The sequence below is a fragment of the Heteronotia binoei genome, chromosome 20 (assembly GCF_032191835.1).
Source record: "Heteronotia binoei isolate CCM8104 ecotype False Entrance Well chromosome 20, APGP_CSIRO_Hbin_v1, whole genome shotgun sequence".
Taxonomy (NCBI): Eukaryota; Metazoa; Chordata; class Lepidosauria; order Squamata; family Gekkonidae; genus Heteronotia; species Heteronotia binoei.
Genome location: NC_083242.1, coordinates 5,461,551 through 5,487,860, shown reverse-complemented (window position 1 = coordinate 5,487,860; position 26,310 = coordinate 5,461,551). Strand labels below are relative to the sequence as shown.

Sequence of the window (26,310 nt, the reverse complement as noted above, 5' to 3'; positions counted from 1 at the left end):
TTTGGTTTGTTTGATATAGAGGATATGAATCATGCATGCTTCCCACCCATGGTCTAAAATGGTGGTAGTTCAGAATTCAACCACTACACAATGTGTGGAATAATTAGTTTATCCAGCAGGGGTATGGTATAGGGCTGGAATATCTCTGTGTTGTGCTCCACTCATCTTAATCCTAGTTTGGCCGGGCCAGTTTCCATCCTTTGTTTCAAGAGCACCTGTGCAGTCCCGCATGCAACAGGATTCCAAAGCTCCTTCCAGAGAGAAGGTGTTTCCCAAATACATTTTCCCACCTTTTTTGCCCGAGGGCCATTCCTTTCTCCTCAGTACTCCCCTCAGTCCTTCCCTCTCTGTCTCCACATAAAACAGATTTGTGAGTAGCTAGGAAGGTAAAAGAAGGGGGTTTTTTTTTCCTGCAAGAAGAAGAAAGTGTGTGGGGAGGGGTTGTCCCAGTAGGACTTTAAAAACCTTTAAAATATAAATGTTAGTCCTGGGGGGGGGGGGGAGGATGCCCCTGGCAGACTTCCATTCCTCCCCCCCCCCAAAAAAAATCTGTTTTGGAGAAGAGGGTGTATAAACAGTTTAGGGACACAATGACAGGAATTCCAATTGATTTTGGTGTCCCCACCCCACCCCTGCTCAGGAACTGGCTTGTGTAGTTTTCTCTTGGCTCTTGAAATATGGCAGGTTTCCTCATAATTTCTCCACTCCTCCCACAGTAGTTGTTCCCATTTCCACTTCAGCATCATCTATCTATCTATCTATCTATCTATCTATCTATCATCTATCTATCTATCTATCTATCTATCTATCTATCATCTATCTATCTATCTATCTATCTATCTATCTATCTAATCTATCTATCTATCTATCTATCTATCTATCTATCATCTATCTACCATCTATCTATCTATCTATCTATCTATCTATCTATCTATCTATCTATCTATCTATCTATCTATCTATCTATCTATCTATCTATCTATCAACAATCTAACAGTCTGTATATCAGTTTCTCTGAATTCATGCATCAATTGATTGATTAATCCATCCATCCATTCTAGTCTCTTTCTCTCTCCTATCTATAACAGTCTGTGTATCGATTTCTCTGGATTTGTCTGTCTATTGATCCAGACAGACAGACGGTATCTACTTGTCTATCATCTCTCTCTTTCATTCTCTTCCTCTCTACATATTGGAATTCAGATAAATTGTGTGTGTTGTGTAGCCCCCTTTTTAATGGAGATATGGTGGTCAGAAGTGCCCTCAAGTCACAGCCGGCAGCTCTGTTGTTTTTATTTTATATTATTTTACAGTGAGTATTTGTGTGTGTGTGTGTGCGTGCTCACGCACGCCTGGAAGTCATTATTGACTTCTGGGGATGGAACGTTTCAGAGAGATGTCTTGTTTTCCTGCCTCTGTCCCGGCACTGGTTTCCTTGGAGATCGCCCTTCCAAATGCTAGCGAGGGCCAACCCTGCTGATTTTGTGTGATCTGATGAGATCCAGATTGCCTGGGCTATTGAGGCCTGGACACGCCGTAGGGTTTTCGAGGCAAGAGTTATTCAGAAGTTGTTCGCCATTTCCTGCCTCTGCATAGCAACCCTGGTATTCTTTGATGGTCTCCCTTCCCTTCCTTCCCTTCCCTTCCCTTCCCTTCCCTTCCCTCTTTTGTGTAGTGGTTAAGTGTGCGGACTCTTATCTGGGAGAACCGGGTTTGATTCCCCACTCCTTCACTTGCAGCTGCTGGCATGGCCTTGGGTCAGCCAGAGCTCTTGCAAGAGTTGTCCTTGAAAGGGCAGCTTCTGGGAGAGCTCTCTCAGCCCCACCCACCTCACAGGGTGTCTGTTGTGGGGGGAGAAGATATAGGAGATTGTAAACTGCTCCAAGTCTCTGATTCAGAGAGAAGGGTGGGATATTGGTGGATCTGTATAATATGGGATGTAAAAGGAAGATACAAATGATCCTAAGGGACCCTTCACATCTGGGCCATTTGCTATTTGAGATCTTACCGTCAGGTAGACGATATAGAGTGTTGAAGGCTAGGACAAACAGATTTAAGGACAGTTTCTATCCAAGTGCTGTGGTTAGGGCTAAATGCAGGGTTATGAAGGATTATCTGTTTTAGATATATTTAAATGGTGTAAATGGTTTTTATGGTTTTATGAATGTTTATCTGTTTTAGATGTATTTAAATGGTTTTAATGGTTTAAATGGTTTAAATGGTTTTAGATGTATTTAAATGGTATGAATATGAATATGTGTGTTTGATGTGTTGGTATGTTTTGTGGAAGAGCACCTCATTTCGTTGCTCTCTTTTTGTTGAGAACAATGACAATAAATTTATCTATCTATCTATCTATCTATCTATCTATCTATCTATCTATCATCTATCTATCTATCTATCTATATCTGCAGTCTTCTTCTTAAAAACGTCTTGATACATAGATCTTGAACAGTGAAATTGTTTAAACCCGTTGCTTTAAAGGACATAGGGACTAAAATCAATGTGGCAACTGCCAGTGTAACTTTAGGACCCCTAAATACCAACCTACTTAGCTTCTGAGATCTGACAAGACCAGTCTAGCCTGGTCCATCCAGATCAGGAATATTGAGCTATGCCTTTCCCCTCATAGCTCGTCAATGAAAGTGGCTAGAGACTTACTTAAATAAAAGAAATAAGAAGTTGTGATTCATGTAACATAATACCCCAGTTGTAATGTCATTCAGATTGCCAATTTTACAACCACCCTCTAGTGGCAGGGAAGGAAATGGATGCTGTGTGGGCAGGGAGAATGGCTGCCATGTCGGTGGGACCAGGAAATGTTAACTTCGCCACCCATGTGGTCATCATTCAAACCTTACCATGATCTTTCCGCAAACATCGCAGCAAAGCAGGTTTGGGAAACGAATTGGAGGACGCTGGGGGAACCCTGGAAGGTTCACAAATGCACTGTGATGTTGTGCAGAAGGAAATAAATCTTGTTTCCCGACAGTATCAGAGCTAGGGTCGCCAAGTCCAATTCAAGAAGTATCTGGGGACTTTGGGAGTGGAGCCAGGAGACACTGGGGGTGGAGCCAGAAGCAAGGTTGTAACAAACGTTGAACACCAAAGGGAACGCTGGTCATTACATTTAAAGGGACCACACACCATTTAAATGCTTTGCTTCCACTGGAAATAATGAGGGATAGGGGCACCTTCTTTAGGGGGCTCATAGAGAAAGACCCCTTGGTCCAATATTTTTGAAACTTGGAGGATATTTTGAGGAGCGCTACCAGATGCTATGCTGAAATCTGATGCCTCTACCTCAAAAAACAGCCCCCCCGAGCCCCTATGGATACCTATGGATCGATTCTGCAATATACCCTATGGGAATTGGTCTCCATAAGGAATAATGGAGTGTACAGCAGATATTTCCCTCCCCACTTTCTGAGGCCGCCCTGAGCCTCTTGTTGGGAAGGGCGGGATAGAAGTCATAAAATAAATAAATAAATAAAATGACCCTGAAGTGGGGGGAGGGTCTCCAAAACCGAGGGATTTCCTGCCCCCACCTGGGGACTGGCAACCCCAATCAGAGCTGGGGCATATAACCTCTGTGGAGGTGACCTTTGGGGAAGAAACCGCTGTCGGGTTCATTCCTGTGTGGAAAGTGAACCCCGACTGCTGCAGACAGGCACACAGGAGTGACTTCAGTCCCCTCGGTTCCATCGGGGTCGACACATTGTGAGAGTGCAACAAAGGGCGAAGATCTTCCACCGGGCGGCAGGGGTTCTCTGGCAACGGGAATTTGAAAGTTAGCAGCACAAGGGAATGCGACCATGTTGGGTTCAGTGGGTAAAACTGGCAACCTTGACTTGATGACATTGAGCATTTGTTTACCAGGTGAACTTCAGTAGGCTATTTAGAGCACATTTCTGGACTGAAGTTCTCTTTTGTTGTTGTTTTTTTTCAAGCAAAACATTCTTGTTTACTCGTTGGGCAGATGATCTGTAGGAGCGGAAAGCGATGACAGATAATCCATATCTTTCCCTCTCCCTGACACCCCACATACCCTTCTGTTTGAACTTGAGCCCTTTTGATCTCTTCCCTTCTCCCGGCATTGCAGGCCTGTGCCTCTCTCACTCCTCCGCTGACTCCTCTGTAAACGCTTTAGATCAGCTCCTACACATCTGCTCCCAACTCTGCCCTCTATGAAGTTACTACTCGCAAGTGGCTTGCCTCTCTGAGAGAGCTCTTAGGGGAATCCTGCCTTTGGAAGGAAAAAAAAAAGAAGCCGAGAATCCTCATTTGTCTAAATGGTTGCGTACTCTCAATGGCTCGGCTGCAAAACTGGCATTGAATGAAACCAGAGATGCATTTTAAAAAACCAAAAAACATCAACTGTAAAGGGTTTTCTGGATCTCAAATCCTATCCTTTTGTTTGCTTGTGAAATATCTGTACTGCTTTGCCATGAAGCCATACTCCAAAAAGACTAGAGGGAGGGGGTGTTCTTTTGTCAGGGCTTTTTTTTTGCAACAGCAGGAACTCCTTTGCATATTAGGCCACACCCCCTGATGTAGCCAATCCTCCAAGAGCTTACAGGGCTCTTAATACAGGGTTTTCTGTAAGCTCCAGGAAAATTGGCTACACCAGGGGTGTGTGGCCTAATATGCAAAGGAGTTCCTGCTACAAAAAAGCCCTGTCTTTTGTTAACTTTAAATATTTCTTCATAGTCCTCTGTAGTCTTCCTTCCGTCTTTCCTTGCTTGCTTCCTTCCTTCGTCTGAATGTCTGTCTGTTTATCTGCCCGTCCGTCCGTCCGTCTGTCTGTCTGTCTGTCTGTCTGTCTGTCTGTCTGTCTGTCTGTCTGTCTGTCTGTCTGTCTATCTATCTATCTATCTATCTATCTATCTATCTATCTATCTATCTATCTATCTATCTATCTATCTATCTATCTATCTATCTATCTATCTATCTATCGTCTGTCCATCTGTCTCTGCCTTCCTGTCTGCCTCCCTGTTCGCCTGCTTCGTTTCTATTCCGCCTTTCTCCTCAGTGAAAACCCCAAAGCGATTCACATAATTCTATTCCTCCTCTTTTCCTTCCTCACAACAACCCCATGAGGTAGGCTAGGCCAAGAGTATGTGGCTGCCCCAAGGTCACTCAGCAAGCTTTTGTGGCAGAGTGGGGATTCAAACCTTGTTCTCCCAGATTCAAACTACTACTTCACAACTAAGCCTGGGATATTTATAAACGTGGTTATACTGTAATTCTATAGGCTGTGGAGGAATCACATGTGAGATAGTTTGAGGGGGCATGGTTGACATGGTACCGCTCCCATGAAAGACTCAGAGTCTTAACACATTGGGATGCCATGTGATTATTTGTTGCAGGATGGGAAAGGCACAATAGTTTGGTGTTCGACATTTTTTGCCAGTTGCCAGAGGTGTAACAGTCATAGACCATGTAAAAAAGCACAGATCTATCAGTAATAAAAAAGTACAAAGTTGTGTAAAGTCTGGCGAAACGTTAATGCACTGGGAGCATCAGAATTCCTTCTTGTCTCCAAATTATATTTGCCATCCCGGTTATCATGGGAGAATAAAAGCATATTGATTAAGCTTCCAAAGCTAACGATGACCAGCAAAGTAGGTAATTACGATAGGTTTGTATGTCTGGTACCATTCTTTAGCAAATGTCATAGAGGAATTTATTCTTGTGCTCTATGGGCTGGTTGACTAAGTATAGAATTACATGTCCCCTTCCCCCGTGACCAGCATTAAACTGCAAAAGTGCTATTAAAGCAACAGCAACGAAAATATTTAATACGGATTGTTCTGGTTCTGACTGGGTTGAGAGCCTGAGGCATGTTGGGTAAAGTCAGTCAGTGTTTAGTATAACAGTCATAGACCAGGTGAAAAGCACAGATCTATCAGTAATAAAAAGTACAAAGTTGTGTAAAGTCTGGTGAAGCAGAAGGAAATTAGCAGGGAATAAGTAGGGTGCAAGAAGAGGGACCTGGCCAGGGGTTCGTTTTGTAGAAAAATAGGTGGCAGAGCTCATTAGCATAACTCATTAGCATATGCTGCCCTCCACCAGCCAAAAGCAACCCGACACAAGAAAGGAGAGCCACAGGCGATTGAGGCCTGCTTGGGCTGGCTAGAGATCCAGTCAGTTCAAGCAGGCCTTGCTGGCTTGGGGTTCTCCTGCCCGCCCTCCCCCACAGTCAAAAGGCCAGCAAGCCACCTGCCACCCAAAATCACATAAGAAGTGGAGGCTTCTTCCAGGGGTTAATGAGGGCTGCTGGGGGTGTGGCAAAGCTCCTGGTGGCTGGCTGGATGGCAAACCTGCTCTGAATGTCTCTCACCTTGAAAACCCTATTGGATTGTCATAAGACAGTCATGACTGGATGGTGACATAGCAAGTGGGCTTCCCAATCCCCACATCCCAGCGGGGGATCCCCCGTTTTTTACAGGCTTCTCCCCGCCCCCAGCCATCTGGCCGGCGGGGGAAGCCCCACCCCCCACAGTCGCCATGTAGTTTTAGAGCTCCTGCAGGTCCGTTTTTAAAATATGTGCCTTTAAGGCTGAGCAGGAAGCAGGAAACAGGAAGGGCTTCGGAGAACGGCCCCTCCCTCTGTTTTGCTTTCATTTTCAGATCAAGTAAAGTTCTGCAGGAACAAGACCCAGTAAGTATTTGTGTGTGAGAGAGAGGGAGGGGATTCCCTGGTTTGGAGGCCCTCCCCCCCGCTTTAGAAAGTGTGTGTGTGGGGGGGAAATGTCTACTGGGCACTCTATTATTCCCTATGGAGAACGATTCCCATAGGGAATAATGGGGAATTGATCCGCAGGTATTGGGGGCTCGGGGGGGGGTATGTTTTGAGGTAGAGGCACCCAATTTTTAGTATAGCATCTAGTGCCTCTCCCCAAAGTACCCCCCAAGTTTCAAAACAATTGGACCAGGGGGTCCAATTCTATGAGCCCCAAAAGATGGTGCCCCTATCCTTCATTATTTCCTACGGAAGAAAGGCATTTAAAAAGGTGTGCTGTCCCTTTAAATGTGATGGGCAGAACTCCCTTGGAGTTCAATTAGGCTTGTCACACCCTTGTTCCTGGCTCCACCCCCAAAGTCTCCTGGCTCCACCCCCAAAGTCCCCAGATATTTCTTGAATTGGACTTGGCAACCCTAATAGTAAGTAAGGTGCAACAAGAAGGAGCCGGCTATCATTCAGGGATCAGTTATAATTCCAGGAAATCTTGAGCCACCTCCTGGAGATTGATAACTCTACCCACTTTCTTAAGTCTGTATGAAAACACTTACACCTGGTTTTTTTTTAAACAAAATAGGAGTCGATTGCACCTTTAAGACCAACTTAGTTGTATTCAGAACGTAAGCTTTCGTGTGCTCTCTAAGCACACTTCATCAGACGAGGAATCTGGCACAGACGAGGAATCTGATGAAGTGTGCTTAGAGAGCACACAAAAGCTTACGTTCTGAATACAACTAAGTTGGTCTTAAAGGTGCAATCGACTCCTATTTTGTTCTACTACTTCAGACCAACACGGCTGCCTGTTTTTTGTTTGTTTGTTCAGTACTGCTCCACAGAAAATCCTTATTTTGGGCTGATCACAAAGGTTCTTCTCCTTCTAGGCTTGGTCCCCAATAAAATAGATTGTGTTTATCAATAAGGACTAACATAATAAGGTTATGTTAGTCCTTAGTTATGGATTGCTGCTTTGACTCCCCTAAACCTCCCTCTCCCTACCCTACCATTTCCTCCCCGTTCCTCTCATACATATATATATATATATTTAAAGTTATGATTCCTTCTAACTGGCTGTTTATTAATTTTCATAAACAATTCTATTCGTTATCTTTTCTTAACAAAAAACAACAACAATCATTTTAGGGTTTTTTTTCCCCCTCCCAAATTCTTCTTTTCCAGATTTCAAAGACAACAGATGAATTGTGAAAGGGGTCAACTAAGGGTAAGCATAACTATATATTTTTGTTTTGTTTGTGTTTGGTTTCTTTGTGATTGGTGGCTTGTTCTCGATGTCGTGAATCGTTCTCGCTGGCCCTTCTGCTGGAACTCTTGACTCAGGCAAAGAGCTCATTTAATTCAAATGGGCTGTGTTGCTTAGTATCGATCAGGTGCAAGTGCATACGATTACAATGGTCATGGTTCTTTCTGCTTAAGATGAGCGAGCCCCGTTCCCGCCCCCCCCCCCAGGTTGTAGATGAAACTGTGTAGGTTTTAAACCCAGCCGCGACAGAAAAGCTATCATGAAAGAAGAATGGATCTCTCGTGTTGCTGTCTTTGGCATCCTAGTGTTTTGTTTTGTGAAGGTAGAACAAGGGGTTTTGTGATGAGCTTCAGACTGCACTTTTGTGGGGAGTCATGTTTTGAAATGTGTCTGAAGCACACTCGACCAGTGGGTCCCAGTTCTCACGGTCTTCACCAGGAAATAGCTGGATAACTGTCTGTTTGTCCCCCCCCCCCCCCTCCTTGCAACCATCTCGCTCATGAAGAGTTCCCCTCAGTTTCTTTAACAATTCTTTAATCTAAATGCCCTTGCTGACACCATGTCTTCAGGCTGGTGACTGTTGATTGCCATATGTGGAAGCTGCCAGTCCCTGGTGAATGTTTTGTGTCTGTGTCGATGGTGGTTCGTCTGGGTTTGGATTTCTCAGATATGAAATGTTAAGGCGTATTGAGCCTCACGGTCTGACCCCCAAATTAGGAGCCACCCAGCCCATGGATGTATCTCGTGCTCCTGTGTGTTCCACCTACGGGGTTTCTTTATTGGTGATCCTTCCTCCTACATCAGCAACAACACATCTTTAGGACTGAGTTCCTGGGAGGGTGGTTTGTGTCAAATGGAGAAAAATTGGATCAGGTCTTTGCATTGACTGTCGCCTATTTCTCTTGCATTGTCTATGGTTGGTCTTTGGACAGTAATCACAGATCCGGGTTAGCGCTCTTTCACAACCCCAGCTAATCTGAGGATGAAATAGAGACAACAAAAGTGTGGTTGTCAACTCTGGGTTGGGAAATACCTGGAGATTTGGGGGGTGGGGATTGAGGAAGGTAGGGCTTGGGAAGGGAAGGACTTCAGTGGGGTACAATGTCGTAAAGTCCAGCTTCCAAAGTGATCATTATCTCGGGGGGGGGGGGGGCTGATCTCTGTTGCCTGGAGATTAGTTGTAATCTCGTGAGATCTCCAACCACCAACCAGGTCAGCATCCCTACAAGATAATCAGACAGTGAGCAGCTAAAACAGGGGTGGCCAAACTTGCTTAACAAAAGAGCCACATAGAATAAATATCAGATGTTTGAGAGCCCCCAAACAGGAATGTCAGATGACTGAGAGAAGGGAGGGAGGAAGGAAGGAAGGAAGGAAGGAAGGAAGGAAGGAAGGAAGGAAGGAAGGAAGGAAGGAAGGAAGGAAGGAAGGAAGGAAGGAAGGAAGGAAGGAAGGAAGGAAGGAGGGAGATGTGGAGGAGCAGGTGGAAAAAAAGCAACTTTTATTTATATTTCGATTTATATCCCGCCCTTCCCACCGGAGTGGCTCAGGGCGGCTGAGACTTTAACTTTAAATACATTTTTCAAGCTGCTGGCTGGCTTGAATGGGGAGGGACGGTGGCTCAGTGGTAGAGCATCTGCTTGGTAAGCAGAAGGTCCCAGGGTTCAATCCCTGGCATCTCCAACTGAAAAGGGTCCAGGCAAATCGGTGTGAAAATCCTCAGCTTGAGACCCTGGAGAGCCGCTGCCAGTCTGAGTAGACAATACTGACTTTGATGGACCCAGGGTCTGATTCAGTATAAGGGAGCTTAATATGTTTGACTTGGAGTAGTAATTTTAAGAGACAAATGCCTTCTCCAAGCTGGTTAATGGGCCTTTGTGGGCTTTGAGAACCTCCCAATATGTGTGAAAGAGCCACAGTTTGGCCACCCCTGAGCGAAAACATTTTGTGACACCCATCTCGCCCTCACCTTTCATATGTACCCTGTGTTTTCTTAGCATTTTCCCAACTCAACTGAAAGAAATGTTATTCCAAAACACCTTTTTTTTCTAGATTCGTTTCTTACCTCCGTTTGTAAGACGCGTTAAAGCATCTCTCAGTGGAACGTTTTATGCTTTTCCCTGTCTCTCAATTGTTATTCTTCCCTCGCTTCGTTGTTTTATAGAAGATCATGTGGAACTCAGTGGGGCTACTAATTCTTAACTCCACAGTAAACACCTGTAAAAACACAGACTTCATATCTTGCCTCAAATCATTGAGAGAGAGAGAGAGAGCGAGTCTGTGTGTTTGCGTCTCTGTATGTGTGTGTGTAGGTTTTGGAGGAGGGTCTCCCACTTCATTTCACATTGTGGCTGCAGGGAAACAAACCCCAGTCGCCGAGACCATGAATCAAACCCGTTTATTTAAAGCCGTGAAACAGCCAAGGATCACAGCCTTAGGTGGGAATCAGCGGTAATTCATAAAGCTATTATAAGTGTCCATGACAGCTGGAGGAGATCGTCTCCCTTTTACGACAGACTCTTTCTCCGTGGGTTAGATCTCCCCCCCCCCTCTTTTTTAAGCACGCAGTTCCGAGATTTTTCAGAACCATCATGTTCTTGTTGAAAACTGTCGTGTCTGGATGTGCTGTTGGCTCGCCTGTCAGCAGAAGTCGTCCCATGTCATGCGTAATATCTTGTTTCCCCTCAATTGTGACTGGTGGGCATTCAAATAGACACACATTTGACTGACACGCTTACCTGAGTGCCAGAATACGCAGAGGCCTGTTCAGCACACACTTTGTGTTAAACTTGGGTTTAGCTGGTACGCCATGTGAAAACCCCCTCCGCGTCTCGTATTTACTGTAATCTGCTCGATGCCTTCTTTAGCACAGCTTTTAATTTGCTGCAGTTTCCAAAATTTGTAGAACTCACCTCCCTAAGGATGTCTGAGCTTGCACGCTTACTAAAAATAATTTAAGAGTTTTGTTTTGTATTTTTTAATGTGTCACAAAAATACATGGGCTGGCTTAGAATGTGTTAGCTTTAAGAGTTTGATGGGTGGCCCCAAAGGAAATTTTGTTAGTGCATTTCTGCTTCTCCCCCCCCCCGTCCCCTTTTTACAAAAAGCAAAACCTTACACTGCTTTGTTATTTTTGTACATGCTTTTATCTATCTCCTTCCATTGCAAGAATCTGCTAGAATAGCAATTGCAGCTGCAGAACTCTAAGAAACGCTGGAGGTTTTTCACCACTCTTATCTTCTCCCTGTAGTTTCTGGGCCCGGCTCATTCTGGTAAATAATGAACGACACATTGAGGATCCCTTCCTTGTTTCCAGAGTGAGGTTTTCCGTGATCAAAAAATTGGGTCATTGCAGTTGGTGTAAAATGTGGAGTGTGCCGTTTGTATCCCTCTTTTTGGAAACTGTCAGGGCAACGCAGAACACTGTGTCGGAAGATAAGGGAAAACACTTGAAATCTCTATACAACTGTAGGAGAGTGTTTTATTTTCCCCGTTGCAGACGAGCAGATGTTTCAAACAGCATTATATGCATGACTGAGAGCAAGATAAGGCAGAAAGAGTAGAGAGATATATAATTTTTAAAATCCCTGTTTCCCCCCCAAAAGAGGGCCAGAAAGGAAGGCAAGATGATACCAGACTCAAATTAGCAAGTGGCATGGAGAATTAATACACACGCACACACATTTTTATTTCATTCTAACATCAAATGAGCCCAGGGCTTTCTCGAGAGAATGAGGGCAGGTTTTTTTTAAAGCAAATGTTCTCTCTCTGTTTTCTAGCAAGTGTTCTCTCTCTGTCTCTCTCTCCTTTTTAAAACTTGCATTGAAGGCAGCGGTCAAAATACATTTGGGGAAACAGAAAACTCAGTGACGAGAGCAAGGCAGTGTTATCAGGGTTGGAAGTGCTTGAAGAGCCCATTCGTGGTGGCTGGCTTACAGAAACAGATGATTAGTACGAGCAGATTTTGGTTCCAGCCCTTCTCTGTGCACATCTGCGTTCCTGGAATGCCGGATCTACAGAACTATCTTAAAAAGTTGGGTTTGCTCAGCAGTATCTAGACTCTGCTTTGCTCATTCTGCCTCCTCTCCACCCTGCCCTAATATATATAACAGTTCCCAAAATAATCTCTTTTTAAAAAAAAAAAAGTCTTCTGCTTGCCAATTCACCTTCTTAATTGCACCATTGACTAAAAGCAGAGAGATCACGAAAGCAGGTTTTAGCATAGTAAGCAAAAGCAAATTTAGGATTTTGTTTGGATGTGAGAAAGACACACTGTTAAGCTTGGTCACTTTTGTGTTTCTTTATCAGGGCTGGAAACCCACTTTAAGATCTTTGCTGGAGCGAGAAGTGGCTGTCACCAGGCCTAGTCCTGGAGGATATATTCTCCAGGTCCAAGTCCCTGAGATAAGTGGCTAGAGAACTGGGGGGAAAAAAGTGGAATGAGGGAATGAAACCAATTATTTGCAAGTTTGCTGATTTTGTTTGCCTGTCCCCCATTTCTGTTCTGCCTGCTCCCTTGCGAGAAACAAACTCAGGAATCCTTCACTTCGAAATGTCGTCATGCATGGTTTGTTCTCAGTGCTTTGTGGGCATCAGTTGTGTGCCAATTTGTGTTCAGGATGGCATTAAATAACCCACAATTAATAGTAAATAACCCACAATTAATAGTAACAGCAACAGAAAATTGGGTGATGTAGAATCAATGGCATGGGCCTATTTATGGAACAAAAAGGAAATGGAAATGACCCAATAACTCTTCCCTGTTGGCAAAGGCAAAAAGACCAGCTCTTGATTTTAATGCCAAGTCCAGACATCCCCTGTGAAACAATTATGGAAACCTTCTTATTTGTTGATTATGGCTATGCATTTTTTTAATGTGTTGCAACCAGTAAAACTATCACAGCCATCGCATAGAATCATAGAGTTGGAAGGGACCTCCAGGGCCATCTAGTCCATTCCCCTACACAAAACTGGAAACTTACAAATACCTCCTCCCCACACCCAATGACATCTGCTCCATATCTGCCCCCCCCCCCAAAAAGCACTCCAGGATCCTTGGCCAACACGCGGGACTTTTTTTTGGTAGCAGGAACTCCTTTGCATATTAGGCTACACCCCCTGACGTAGCCAGTCCTCCTGGAGCTTACAGTCGGCCCTGTAAGAAGAGTCCTCTACATTCTTGGAGGATTGGCTACATCAGGTTGGTGTAGCATAATCTGCAAAGGAGTTCCTGGTACAAAAAAAAAAGCCCTGCCGACATGGATGTTATCTGAATCCAGAAACTCTTTCCCAAAGTCCACACCACTGCATACTCTTCTGGAAGTTCTCATTCAGCATTTCTCAAAGGTCCATTTGTTGTGTTGTCAAGACGGGCTGGGAAGGGGGAAGTTTTCTGGATATCTAGTTGGTTTGCTGATACATCTTTGGCGCAGCACATGACAACTGGTTCACTAAGTATGGGCTGGAGGGAAACCAACGCATTAGAGAAAGAAAGGTGTGGAAATAACAACCAAGAAGAGCTGGCGATGTGGTCTCCCCAGGTCCCTAATCATCATCCGTAACATCTTCACTCTCATTCACTGGGTTAGGACGGCTCCCCTGGCATGTGATTGAAAGGCAGCTTCTGCTTAGAAACTCTTGCTTTCTCTGAAAGAGACAACGGATAAAAAATAAAATACTTGTTAGGTCAAGAAAACGAGAGGAACCATAGAACAGCCCTGCCTTTCAGTGGAGACACTAATGATGTCCCACCGTAGAATGTCTACAGAATGTTGTCTGTGAAGACGTGGTGGAGTGAACTAGCCTTCCACGCATGCCGCGCTTGGCTTGAAATCCATGACAAATTTCACAGAAATGCTTTTGTTGTTGTTGTTGTCATGGTTTTAGTTTTCTTAGTGTTTTTTTTTTTAAACTCAGGATATAAAATCCTGTAAGTTTCAAGCAAAGGAAATAGGTCCAGAGGAGTTGTTGTTATGTTAGTCCATTGCTGCAAAATAGTAAAGAGCCCTGTGGCATCTTTAAGACTCACAAATTTTAGTCAGAGAGCCAGTTTGGTATAATGGTTAAGCGTGTGGACTCTTATCTGGGAGAACCAGGTTTTGATTCCCCACAAAGAGGTTTCAGCAGCTTCTGTGAGAGCTCTCTCAGCCCCACCCTACCTCACAAGGTCTGTGTTGTGGGGGAAGAAGATAAAGGAGATTGTAAGCCACTCTGAGACTCCGATTCAGAGAGTAGGGCGGAGTATAAATCTACAGTCTTCTTCTTCTTTATTCTAGCAAAAGCTTTCATGAAACACAGATCTCTTTGTCAGATTCATGGGTCTGGAGAGCTGTGTTTCTCGAAAGCTTATAGAAGACTCGTCTCCATAGTTCAAGGCACCTCAGTTGCTTTAAAGAAATGGTAACCTGTGCTTCTCCAGAAAAAAAAAAAGAGAGAGAGAGAGACCACAGTACAAGCCAAAATATTCAGGCAACTTGAAGATGAACTAGGTAAGGGAAATGGTTCAGGTGGAAAAGGAAGTCCTCTGGTGAGAGGATGGAGACAGTGTGGTGCATTGGTTGGAGCAGGGCTTTATTCAGCAGGAATGCCTTTGCATATTAGACCACGCCTCTCTGATGTAGTCAATCCTCCTGGAGCTTACAGTAGACCCTGTAAGAAGAGCACTGTAAGCTCTTGGAGGATTGGCTACATCAGGGGTGTGTGGCCTAATATGCAAAGAAGTTCCTGCTTAAAAAAAAAAGCTCTGGTGAGGATTAAGCAATGGTCGTTTTCGCACTCACCTCCAGCCGGCGCGACCCCCCTCTTCACCGCGCAGGATCTGCGCGGATTTCCCACTAAATGCCACGGAGCAGCCTTTTGCGCCGGAAACTCCCGGTGCAAAAGCCGCTCAAACGTAAACCTCCAAAAAGTAGTTTCCGGCGCAAAAGGCTTTTGCGACGGGAGTTTCCGGCGCAAAAGGCTGCTCCGCGGCATTTAGTGGGAAATCCACGCAGATCCTGCGCGGTGAAGAGGGGGGTCGCGCCGGCTGGAGGTGAGTGCGAAAACGACCAATGAGACCTAGGTAGATCATACAAGTCTTAGCACTGGACATTTTGCCAATTTACAGTACAAAGAAGAAAACGGAAATGCAGGCAGAGGAAAAAGCGCATTGCCCCAAACTGACTTTAAAAACTTCATTACAACTCTTTCCCCCAAGTTATTTCTTCCTTATTCTGACTTCAGAATTTCTCTCTCTCTCTCTTTTTACTTTTGTTGTTGTTCTTGTTGCTGGTTTCCTTTTCCCTCAGCTGCCCAAGCACTGTAAAAGGTAAAACTGGAAACTAATTATATAGGCTAGAATCGATTAACACAGACAAAAACAGGGCTGACGTGAAATGGCTGGGGTGTTCATGAGCCACTGAGCAGCGGGCGGGGGTTCGACAGCAGTTTACAGCCGGGTTGACATCCATTCAGCTTCAAGTGCTCTCTTTTGGAGTATCTTTCACAGAGGTGGTTGGCGCTGGTGGTGGAAGAGAGAGGAGGAGAGAGAAAGCAAGCTCCTTCCAAAAGAAATGAAGCCGTTTTGGAGAGATTTCAACTCTGACCTCGGGGGTGATGTCTCACTATGGACTCGTATTCAAATCAAACACAAAAGGAGCAAAATGAATCTTTAGAACTGGACCCACCGGGTGAGCTCGCAAACGAAGGTGCTTGGAGCTCTGCTTTTCTTTCTTTTTTTTAATCCCCTTTCTTTTTTAAAAGACACTCCACAGTGAAAGGCTGCCTGCTCAGAGCAATGGGGCAATCCTTAATGACCAGATTCATTAAGGCTGTTAACTCCATTCCCAGCTTGCAATCGGGACTGCTGGAAGGCATTAAATGCCCCAGAAGGGGGGGCAGTTAACCTCCTTTACCCATTTCCCAATCTGCATCTCAAAAAAAGCCAAGAAGCCATCTATAGCTGCCTGTTCTACTTATGGTCTCCCTTGTCGATTCCATCTTTCCTTAGTTCAGCATTCCCCTGAGCCAGTCATGTCTAGTCAAAGGGGATAAGTTTGGAACATTGGTTTTGGGTAAACAGCCAAATGGAAGGATTACAGATGGGGACGCTTCTGAAAGGGGAACAGCTAGTTGCCAGTTAGGACCAGGGGTGGGATTCTAGCAAGAGCTCCTTTGCATATTAGGCCACATACCCCTGATGTAGCCAATACTCCAAGAGCTTACAAGGCTCTTTTTTTGTAAGCTCTTGGAAGATAGGCTACATCAGGGGTGTGCGGCCTAATATGCAAAAGAGCTCCTGCTAGAATTCTACCCCTGGTTAGGACTAAGCCAATAGGGAGATCCTTTCTCCAGTTCTTCCTCCATTGGCTTCCGGGAGACATACTTAGAGTCAGGAGTCATTTTGTAGAAAAAGGTGCCAAAGCTCATTAGCTCAACTAATTTGCATATGCCTGACATGACTGGAAGGGGTACTGAATTAAATCAGCTCAGCATCTACCTTAAAAGGTTTCTTGGATTATAATGGTCATAATCAAACCTTACTCACATCATACTTTTTAAATTGCTTTCTCCTATGTGGACACAGTGGCATGAGGATTTCCATCTGCTTTATATGTTTTGGTTATTTTCCTGGGTTTTTTTGGGGGGGGAAATATTAGAAAGTTTGTCAGATCTTAGAATTGAGCAGAATTCTCACAGGGGTGGTGGTGGTGGTTGAATAATAGAGCCCGGAAGGAAGTATTTGGGGGGAGGGGGTAAGAAAGAAAGAGCATAATAACATTTAGAGGTTCCGTAGCTCTGCCAGTTTGGTGTAGTGGTTAAGTGTGCCAGTTTGGTGTAGTGGTTAAGTGTGTGGACTCTTATCTGAGAGAAACGGGTTTGATTCCCCACTCCTCCACTTGCACCTGCTGGCATGGCCTTGGGTCAGCCATATCTCAAGCAGAGGTTGTCCTTGAAAGGGCAGCTGCTGTGAGAGCCCTCTCCAGCCCCACCCACCTCACAGGGTGTCTGTTGTGGGGGAGGAAGGTAAAGGAGATTGTGAGCCGCTGAGACTCTTTGAGTGGAGGGCGGGATATAAATCCAATATCATCATCTTCTTCTTCTTCTTCTTCTTCTTCTTCTTCTTCTTCTTCTTCTTCTTCTTCTTCTTCTTCTTCTTCTTCTTCTTCTTCTTCTTCTTCTTCTTCTTCTTCTTCTTCTTCTTCTTCTTCTTCTTCTTCTTCTTCCTGTGAGCTCCTGCCCAAAATGAGGCCCGTATTTAGAGCTGTATTTCATTATGAGACATAAGCCAGTTGGTGGTTGGACCTTCAGAAGAAGTCTACATTCTTCCGTTTGGTGGTCCCAGTCCAGTCTACCACAAGTGTGGGCTCACGCTTCATCTCAGTCCTTGTTCCCCTGCAAGTCTAGCAACCTACTGCTGGTCGGATCCTACCAGAGTGTTGTGATAATCTCTCAGGTCCAAACCAGACTGAAACTTGGGTTGCGAACTCTGGAGATTTTGAAGGCAGAAGTTAAGGAGAATATAAGAACACACGAGAAGCCATGTTGGATCAGGCCAATGGCCCATCCAGTCCAATACTCTGTGTCACATAAGAACATAAGAGAAGCCATGTTGGATCGGGCCAATGGCCCATCCAGTCCAATACTCTGGGTCACATAGGAACATAAGAGAAGCCATGTTGGATCAGGCCAATGGCCCATCCAGTCCAACACTCTGTGTCACATAAGAACATAAGAGAAGCCATGTTGGATCGGGCCAATGGCCCATCCAGTCCAACACTCTGTGTCACATAAGAACATAAGAGAAGCCACGTTGGATCAGGCCAATGGCCCATCCAGTCCAACACTCTGTGTCACATAAGAACATAAGAGAAGCCACGTTGGATCAGGCCAATGGCCCATCCAGTCCAACACTCTGTGTCACACAGTGGCCAAAACCCCCGGGTGCCATCAGGAGGTCCATCAGTGGGGCCCGAATTCCAGACGCTCTCCCACTGTTGCCCCTCCCAAGCACCAAGAATACAGAGCATCATTGCTCCAGATTGAGAGTTCCAAAAAAGCACTGTGGCTAATAGCCACTGATGGACCTCTGCTCCAGAAGTTTATCCAGTCCCCTCTTGAAGCTTTGGGGAGTTTGGGTGGGATTTGGGGAGGGGAGGGACCTCATCAGGCTACAATACCACAGAGTCCCACTCTCCAAGGAAAAGGAAAGGTCCCCTGTGCAACCACCAGTCGTTTCCAACTCTGGGGAGACGTTACTTTCACAACGTTTTCACGGCAGACTTTTTATGGGATGGTTTGCCATTGCTTTCCCCAGTCATCTACACTCCCCCACCCCCCCAGCAAGCTGGGCACTCATTTTACTGACCTCAGGAGAATGGAAGACTGAGTCAACGTCGAGCCGGCTACCTGAAAACCCAGCTTCCACCAGGAATCAAACTCAGGTCGTGAGCAGAGCTTAAGGACTGCAGTACTGCAGCTTTAACACTCTGCGCTATGGGGCTCTTTTCCACTCTCCAAAGCAGCCTTTTAAAAAACAAACAAACAGGGGAACTGATCTCTGTAATCCAGAGATGAGTGACAATTACAGGAGATCTCTGGGTGCCCCCTGGAAGCTTGCAGCCCTCATTCAAAACCTCCTCCCCAGTTTTACTCAGGTGAATATTTGCCCAGTTAGAGCAGACATAGAGTTACAACACTGTTCAAGATGCGTCTCCCCCTCCAGGGGGTCATGTACACAAATCTGGCATTCTTGGTTCTTGTCGTTATTATTTTCTTCTGGAAGGAGGGAGAGAGGGAGGGAGGGAGGGAAGGAAGGTAGGAAGGAAGGGAGGGAGGGAGGGAGGAAGGAAGGAAGGAAGGAAGGAAGGAAGGAAGGAAGGAAGGAAGGAAGGAAGGAAGGAAGGAAGGAAGGAAGGAAGGAATAATAATAATAATAATAATAATAATAATAATAATAATAATAATAATAATAATTTTTTATTTCTATCCCGCCCTCCCCGCCGGAGCAGGCTCAGGGCGGCTCACAACATAAAATACACATTACATCAATTATACTTATAAAAACATAGTTAAAACTATTACAAATTATTAAAATTAGCATAACAATAAGGCGGAAGGAAGGAAGGAAGGAAGGAAGGAAGGAAGGAAGGAAGGAAGGAAGGAAGGAAGGAAGGAAGGAAGGAAGGAAGGAAGGAAGGAAGGAAGGAAGGAGATTTAAAACTGTGAGCCCAGTTTGGTGTAATGGTTAAGTGTGCAGACTATTATCTGGGAGAACTGGGTTTGATTCCCCACTCCTCCACTTGCACCTGCTGGAATGGCCTTGGGTCAGCCATAGCTATCACAGGAGTTGTCCTTGAAAGGGCAGCTTCTGTGAGAGCCCTCTCAGCCCCACCCACCTCACAGGGTGTCTGTTGTGGAGGGGGAAGATGCCGGAGATTGTAAGCTGCTCTGAGTCTCTGATTCAGAGAGAAGGGTGGGGTTTAAATCTGCAGTCTTCTTCTTCTTCAGTTGACACAATTAAGGTGTTACATTGGTCTTTGAAGGATAATGATTTGATTGTTTGTGCATTGCTTTTTTTAAGAAAGGGAAGGTGGTATGTAAATATCAGAGCTATAGCTAATATACTTTAAAAAAAAATCCAACTTTGACAGCTTTCTCTTGTTAACTAGCTTGATGAGAAAACCACAGCTGAGTAGAGAAATTGACACTTTTTTTTAAGGGTATCCCCTTTTATATCAGACCATGATAAGCCTAGGGTGTATGAATCTGCCTTATACTCAGTCAGACCCTTCGGTCCCTCGAGGCCAGTATTGTCCACTCAGCCTGGCCAAAGCTCTCCAGGGTCTGAAGCTGAAATCGTTCACATCACCTCTTACCATATTTGTTCAACTGGGAATGTTGGGGATTGAACTTGGAACCTTCTTCATGCCAAGCAGATGTTCCACCATCGAGCCACGGCTTTCCCCCTTTCATAGGGAGACCAAGGCAGGGCTGAGTGATGTTCCGTGATGGCAAGGAGCAGGGGTGGAATTCTAGAAGGAGCTCCTTTGCATTTTAGGCCACACACCCTTGATGTAGCCAATCCTCCAAGAGCTTACAAAAAAAGAGCCTTGTAAGCTCTTGGAGGATTGGCTATATCAGGGGTGTGTGGGCTAATACGCAAAGGAGCGCCTGCTAGAATTCCACCCTGGCAAGGATTGAACATAGAAAGGCCTTCAGAGCCCTTCTGACTGTCTTTGTTGGTTCTACATGCCTTTGTACACTGTAATTGACCATCAGGAGATTATTGGGGAGGGACGGTGGCTCAGTGGTAGAGCATCTGCTTGGGAAGCAGAAGGTCCCAGGTTCAATCCCCGGCATCTCCAACTAAAAGGGTCCAGGCAAATAGGCGTGAAAAACCTCCACTTAAGACCCTGGAGAGCCATGAATGGGGCTGTGGCTCAGTGGTAGAGCATCTGCTTGGGAAGCAGAAGGTCCCAGGTTCAATCCCCGGTATCTCCAAAAAAGGGTCCAGGCAAATAGGTGTGAAAAACCTCAGCTTGAGACCCTGGAGAGCCGCTGCCAGTCTGAGAAGACAATACTGACTTCGATGGACCAAAGGTCTGATTCAGTATAAGGCAGCTTCATATGTTCATAAGGCTTTCTCATATTTCACGCAAAAAAAGTATACAGAGTCTTTGGTAACTGCATGGAATCCATCCAGGAAGAAAAGGTTTCAGTGCTGCATTTCCCCTCCCCACCCTTCTGTCTTGTCTCACTGTGTCTTAAGATTTTATTACACAATGGGAATTGCTATCTTGGGATGTGAGATCATGACAAAGGAGTGAGGTGGGCTGAGGGTGCTTCTGACATATGTGGGGAAGTGGGTGGTGAAGGCATCACTCCACTCGCAAAGGGGGGGGGGGAGAAGCGTGTGAGGACTAGCTCTCTTAGCATCTGGTGTTTGTGTCGCTGCAAGGAAAAATAAAATCTTGTCTACCGTATGGCCTATATAAATATTAGAAATTCCCTATGTGCATGCACACACTCCTGTATAAGATGCGTGTTCAGACTAGGGGTGGCCAGACTTCTTAACATAAGAGCCACATAGAATAAAGGTCAGATGTTTGAGAACCAAATGACATGAATTTGCAGATGTTTGAGAGTAGGCAGGCAAGGAAGGAAGGAAGGAAGGAAGGAAGGAAGGAAGGAAGGAAGGAAGGAAGGAAGGAAAATATATGGGGAGGGAGAGGTGAAAAGAAGACAATTTTACTTGAAATGCATTCTCCAAGCCTCCAGCTGGCTTGGCTTGGAGAAATTATTTAAAGAGACAAATGCCTTCTCCGAGTTGTCTGATGGGGCAGTGGGGGCTTCGAGAGCCACACGATATGTGTGAAAGAGCCACATCTGGCTCCCGAGCGACAGTTTGGCCTCCCCTGGTTCAAACCATGGCACAATTGTGCATGAAACCACATGCAGTGTGGGGTGGACATTTTTATAGGCAAAGCTAAGGGGAGTGGAAGGAGAGGAACATAGTTCCCATCTTTGTGTGGCCTGGAATTGGAGCAGCAATAACTAGGGATGCCAGCCTCCAGGTGGGGCCTGGGGACCCCCTGGAATTACAGTTCATCTCCAGAGTACAGAGATCAGTTCCCCCCAAGGCTCTATCCCCAAATCTCCAGGAGTTTCCTAACCTGGATCTGGTGACCGTACACCACTCATCCCCTCCTAATGGCCAAAGTGCACCTGGCAACCCTACATTCAACCGCAGCAGCCTTTCCCAAAAGCTGGCAAGATCCAATCACAGATTGCGTCTCCCATGGTTACCCTTGGATCCTAGTGTTATCCTTGGATTCAGCAGGGAAAGGGATCTAAGGGGTCATGGCTAGGGTTGCCAGGCCCGACTGAGGAAATATCTGGGGACTTTGGGGGTGGAGCCAGGAGACTTTGGGGATGGAGCCAGGAGACTTTGGGGGTGGAGCCAGGTTGTGACAAGCACCAAAGGGAACTCTGGTCATCACATTTAAAGGGGCCATGCTCCTTTTAAATGCCTGCCCTTCTTCGGAAATAATGGAGGATGTGGGCTTTTGGGGCTCAGAGAATTGGACCCCCCTGGTCCAGTCTTTTTAAAACTTGGTTCTTGTTTGTTTTTTAAAAGGCACCTGGTCCTATGCTGAAATTTGGAGCCTCTACCTCAAAAAACAGCTCCCCCCACCCTGAGCCCCAGTTACCCACAGATTGATTCTCCATTGTACCCTATTCAAACCCTCTCCATACTCTTTCTGATAATCTTAAAGTGGGAGGCAGGCCTGCAAACCAGGGGATTCCTGACCCAACTTGGAGATTGCCTACCCTAGTCATCGCAAAGTCTGCATAGCATAGTTGGGTTTAGAGAAAAGCATTTTTTTTTCTGGAAAGGGGACAGATAGCAACTGCAGCGACAACCACAAACCCTACCTTCTGTCACAGATTGGTTCCTTCCACATTTGGCAGCTGCTCTCTCTCAACCACTGTGATGCAGGGATGATAATACAGACCTATGGGGTTAAAAAAAAAAACCCCACCATAATAATAATAATGCATGCAAAACAGTTGGAACATTAAGAAAACACACACACCTTTGCAACGCGCTTGGAGATCTCTAATGTCTCTCGCTGCTTATAAGTGGGGTTAGGTATAGCCAAGGGTCCAGGGGTTGCATTGTGTTTTCAGTTTCGATGTTGCGCCTCGTGGGGTACGCTGTAATAACACCCTCAGAGAATAAAACGTGCTCTAATTAATTGAGCTAAATTTGATTGGGGTAGAGCGAAGAGTAACACTTGTACATTGGATACTACCTGCCGCATTCCAAGTTGCTACCTGCAAGGAATCACAAAAGAATCGCTGAAGTCATTATCACACAAAAGGAGCGATTGTTCTCAAGATTTGCCTCCAGCCTGAAGCGATCACATGTCTACTACGTAGGCAGTAGAAAAGAGTAAGAGTCCAGCAGCACCTTAAAGACTAAGACTCATTCCCCACTAGCCTTCTGCCGCTCTCACACTCCTCTTCTCCCCCTGGGCTTCCGGCGGATTTCACACTATTTGCCCCGCGGCTGCAACTGGCTTCGCCTTTTTCGCACGGCAAACAGAAACTGGTTTTTAGAGGATCTTGTTCGCTGCGCGAAAGAGGCGGAGCGTGAAATTCGACGGAAGCCCCGCAGAGAATACGAGGGTGAGAGCGGCATAAGGCTAGCTGGAAATTGGTCTAACGAAATTTGTGGTGGGTCAGGAGCTTTTGTGAGTCGCTGTTCACTTCTTCAGATAGTCTGGTGTCTGAAGAAGTGAGCAGCAACTCACAAAAGCTTCTTCCCTGCCACAAATTTTGTTAGTCTTTAAGGCGCTCCAAGACTCTTGTCTTTTCTGCTGCTACTGACAGACTAGCATGGCGATACATCTTGATCTATCTGCTCAGGCTAAGGTGTAAGCTTTGGTATGGAACCAATGCACTTATTTTTGTTTTGTTGGTTTGTTTACTTTTGGTATTTTTGTGTGCATGCACTGAGAGCCAATTTGGTGTAGGGGTTAAGTGTGTGGAGTCTTATCGGGGAGAACTGGGTTTGACTCCCCACTCCTCCACTTGCACCTGCTGAAATGGTCTTGGGTTAGCCATAGCTATCACAGGAGTTGTCCTTGAAAGGGCAGCTGCTGGGAGAGCCCTCTCAGCCCCACCCACCTCACAGAATGTCTGTTGTGAGGGGAGAAGATATAGGAAGAAGAAGAAGAATTGCAGATTTATACCCCACCTTCTCTCTGAATCAGAGAGGTTTACAATCTCCTTTATCTCCTCCCCCCACAACAGACACCGTGTCAGGTGGGTGGGGCTGAGAGGGCTCTCACAGCAGCTGCCCTTTCAAGGACAACTCCTGCGATAGCTATGGCTAACCCAGGAGATTGTAAGCCACTCTGCGTCTCTGATTCAGAGAGAAGGGCGGGGTATAAATCTGCAATTCTTCTTCTTCTTCTGTATGTGTGTGTGCACATATGTGCACCTGAAAATCATAGTGACCTCTGGTGACTGACCTCTACTGGGGGCATGGAGGATATCTAGAGAGGTGTCTAAATAAATCGTGCCCCAGCCTTCAGCTCTGGTATTCCAAGGAGGTCTCCCATCCAAGTACTTGCCAGAGTTCAAACTAATCTATCTAGCTGGCATGTCGTGCTTCAAATGGACAGTGAGGGGACTACATGTTGAAATACCCGCCTTTGAACAACAACAACAAATAGAACTAGCATGGTGAAGTATATGATCTTTCTTTTTGACACTTGCTAGGTTTCGATTTGCGGTGGTGCTTTTGTTTCAGTTTGAGCCATTCCATTGTGGGGTTCCCCCACTGGATCTCTGAAGTGATACAGTCCATCTAGAACCTGATCGCTCAGCCTCTAATCTTGCCACTAGAATGGGTCTTTCTCTTCATGTAAATTATTGGAGCCTGGCCTTGCATGAGGCAGAAGGGTGCAAAATAATGAGGGAGGGAGGGAGAGAGAAGGGGGGGGGGAGAGAGAGAGAAAGAAAGAAAGAGAGAGAGAGAGAGAAAGAGAGAGAGAGAAAGAAAGAAAGAAAGAAAGAAAGAAAGAAAGAAAGAAAGAAAGAAAGAAAGAAAGAAAGAAAGAAAGAAAGAAAGAAAGAAAGAAAGAAAGAAAGAAAGAAAGAAAGAAAGAAAGAAAGAAAGAAAGAAAGAAAGACTCTTGTACTTTTTGAATGGGTGGCAGCATGAGAGAATGCCATTTGAGTTTCAGGGAATAAGATGTAAAAATTGATTGGAGTAATCCATTTCATAATGAACAGAATTTCAAATACAGAAATAATTAGTTGACACAGCCCCGAGGCACAGTTCAGTGAAGTTTTATATGCTGTCTGTGGAGCCTCTCTGCTCCAAAAACATGGAAATTCTGATGTAAAAAAAAGAAATGATTTATGTGCTATAACTGTGCGCACTCCTTTATCGCATTAATAACATCTTTAAACTGCCCATCGAAACTTCTGGAGCCTTGTGCGCACTCCTGAGGCACATGGAATCAGATTCACTAAGGCGCTATCAGAAAATTTATTTTCGGTTTAACCACCGGAATCTAATTCTTTCTAATGCCACATTTGAAAATGCATTATTATCTAAGTTAATATAAGAGAGTAATCTAATATTGCGCACAGCAGACGCACTGAGCTGACGGATCATTATTAAATGTGAACACATTGGCCTCGGTGGATGCTGATTGCTGGATGTCCTCATGATGCGAGTTTCGGTGTTTAGCTGCCGTTAAGAAGAGATGCTGTTGCCACAGCACAGACCTGAGCTTATGGACTCCACTTCTCCCTTTCCTGACACTCCATGCAAGCATCAAGCTCCTTTATCAGCTCCTGATATTTATCTCACAACTGCGGGACTTGGTTCTCCCTGGTAAGACCAACAAAGTTATATTCAGATAGATCCAAGCGGGCAGCCGTGTTGGTCTGAAGCGGTAGAACAAAGCAGGAGTCAAGTTCACTTTTAAAGACCAACAAAGTTGTATTCACATAGATCCAAGCGGGCAGCCGTGTTGGTCTGAAGCAGTAGAAGAAAGCAGGAGTCAAGTTGGGCCTTTAAGACCCACAAAGCTTTATTCAGAAATTAAGTTTTCATGTGCTAGAAGCACACTATCATCAGCAGACAATAGGATGGAATGGCAAACAGTCCTAAATGCAGAGAAAGTGGGCAGTGAATTAGTATGCAAAATCAGGGAGATGTTTGTTAGCAGATTAAAAGAATCACAGATTGGGGCCTGGTGATTGTTAGTTTTTGTTAACATCCTATTGTCTGATGAAGTGTGCATCTAGCACACGAAAGCTTACATTCCGAATAAAACTTCGTTGGTCCTACTTTGTTCTAAAGTTTTATTTGGAATGTAAGCTTCCGTATGCATGCGTACTTCTTCAGAGAAGGGGATAGGCTACAGTGGGCTGAAATACATGTAGCTGGTGGGTTAAGAGTGTAAACTAATACAAAGTTAGGATCAAATGGCGAAAGTGTAATAAATCGGAAGATCGTTTGGTCTGGATAGCAATAAAAGGTAATAAAAGTTGCCCGTTAATTGCTGTTGCTGCAAGTTTAGGTAAAACGAAAGGACGTGCATTTCCTGGTGATGTTCTTCTCCACCTAATTTACTTTTTAACATCATTCTATATACATTATAAGAAAATATAAATACATATCTCCTAATAAAAACATAGGCACACAAACAGGTTTCTATGCCAAAGGAACTTAATTAAAACCTTTTAAAAGTTGAAAGCCTTGGAGCACCGACGCAAGCCAGCCGCCAGCGTCCACGCCGGT

The 26,310-nt window shown here is 45.1% G+C and overlaps 1 protein-coding gene across 2 annotated transcripts in view; it reads left to right on the top strand.

Moving 5' to 3' along the window:
* RBFOX1 (RNA binding fox-1 homolog 1) overlaps positions 1-26,310 on the top strand; it is a 1,171,625-nt gene that overhangs the window by 443,835 nt on the left and 701,480 nt on the right. For both annotated transcript variants that reach the window (XM_060260455.1, XM_060260432.1), the window contains exon 4: positions 7,931-7,964. In XM_060260455.1, the coding sequence (XP_060116438.1) occupies positions 7,931-7,964 (34 nt within the window). The remainder of the gene's footprint in view (positions 1-7,930; positions 7,965-26,310) is intronic.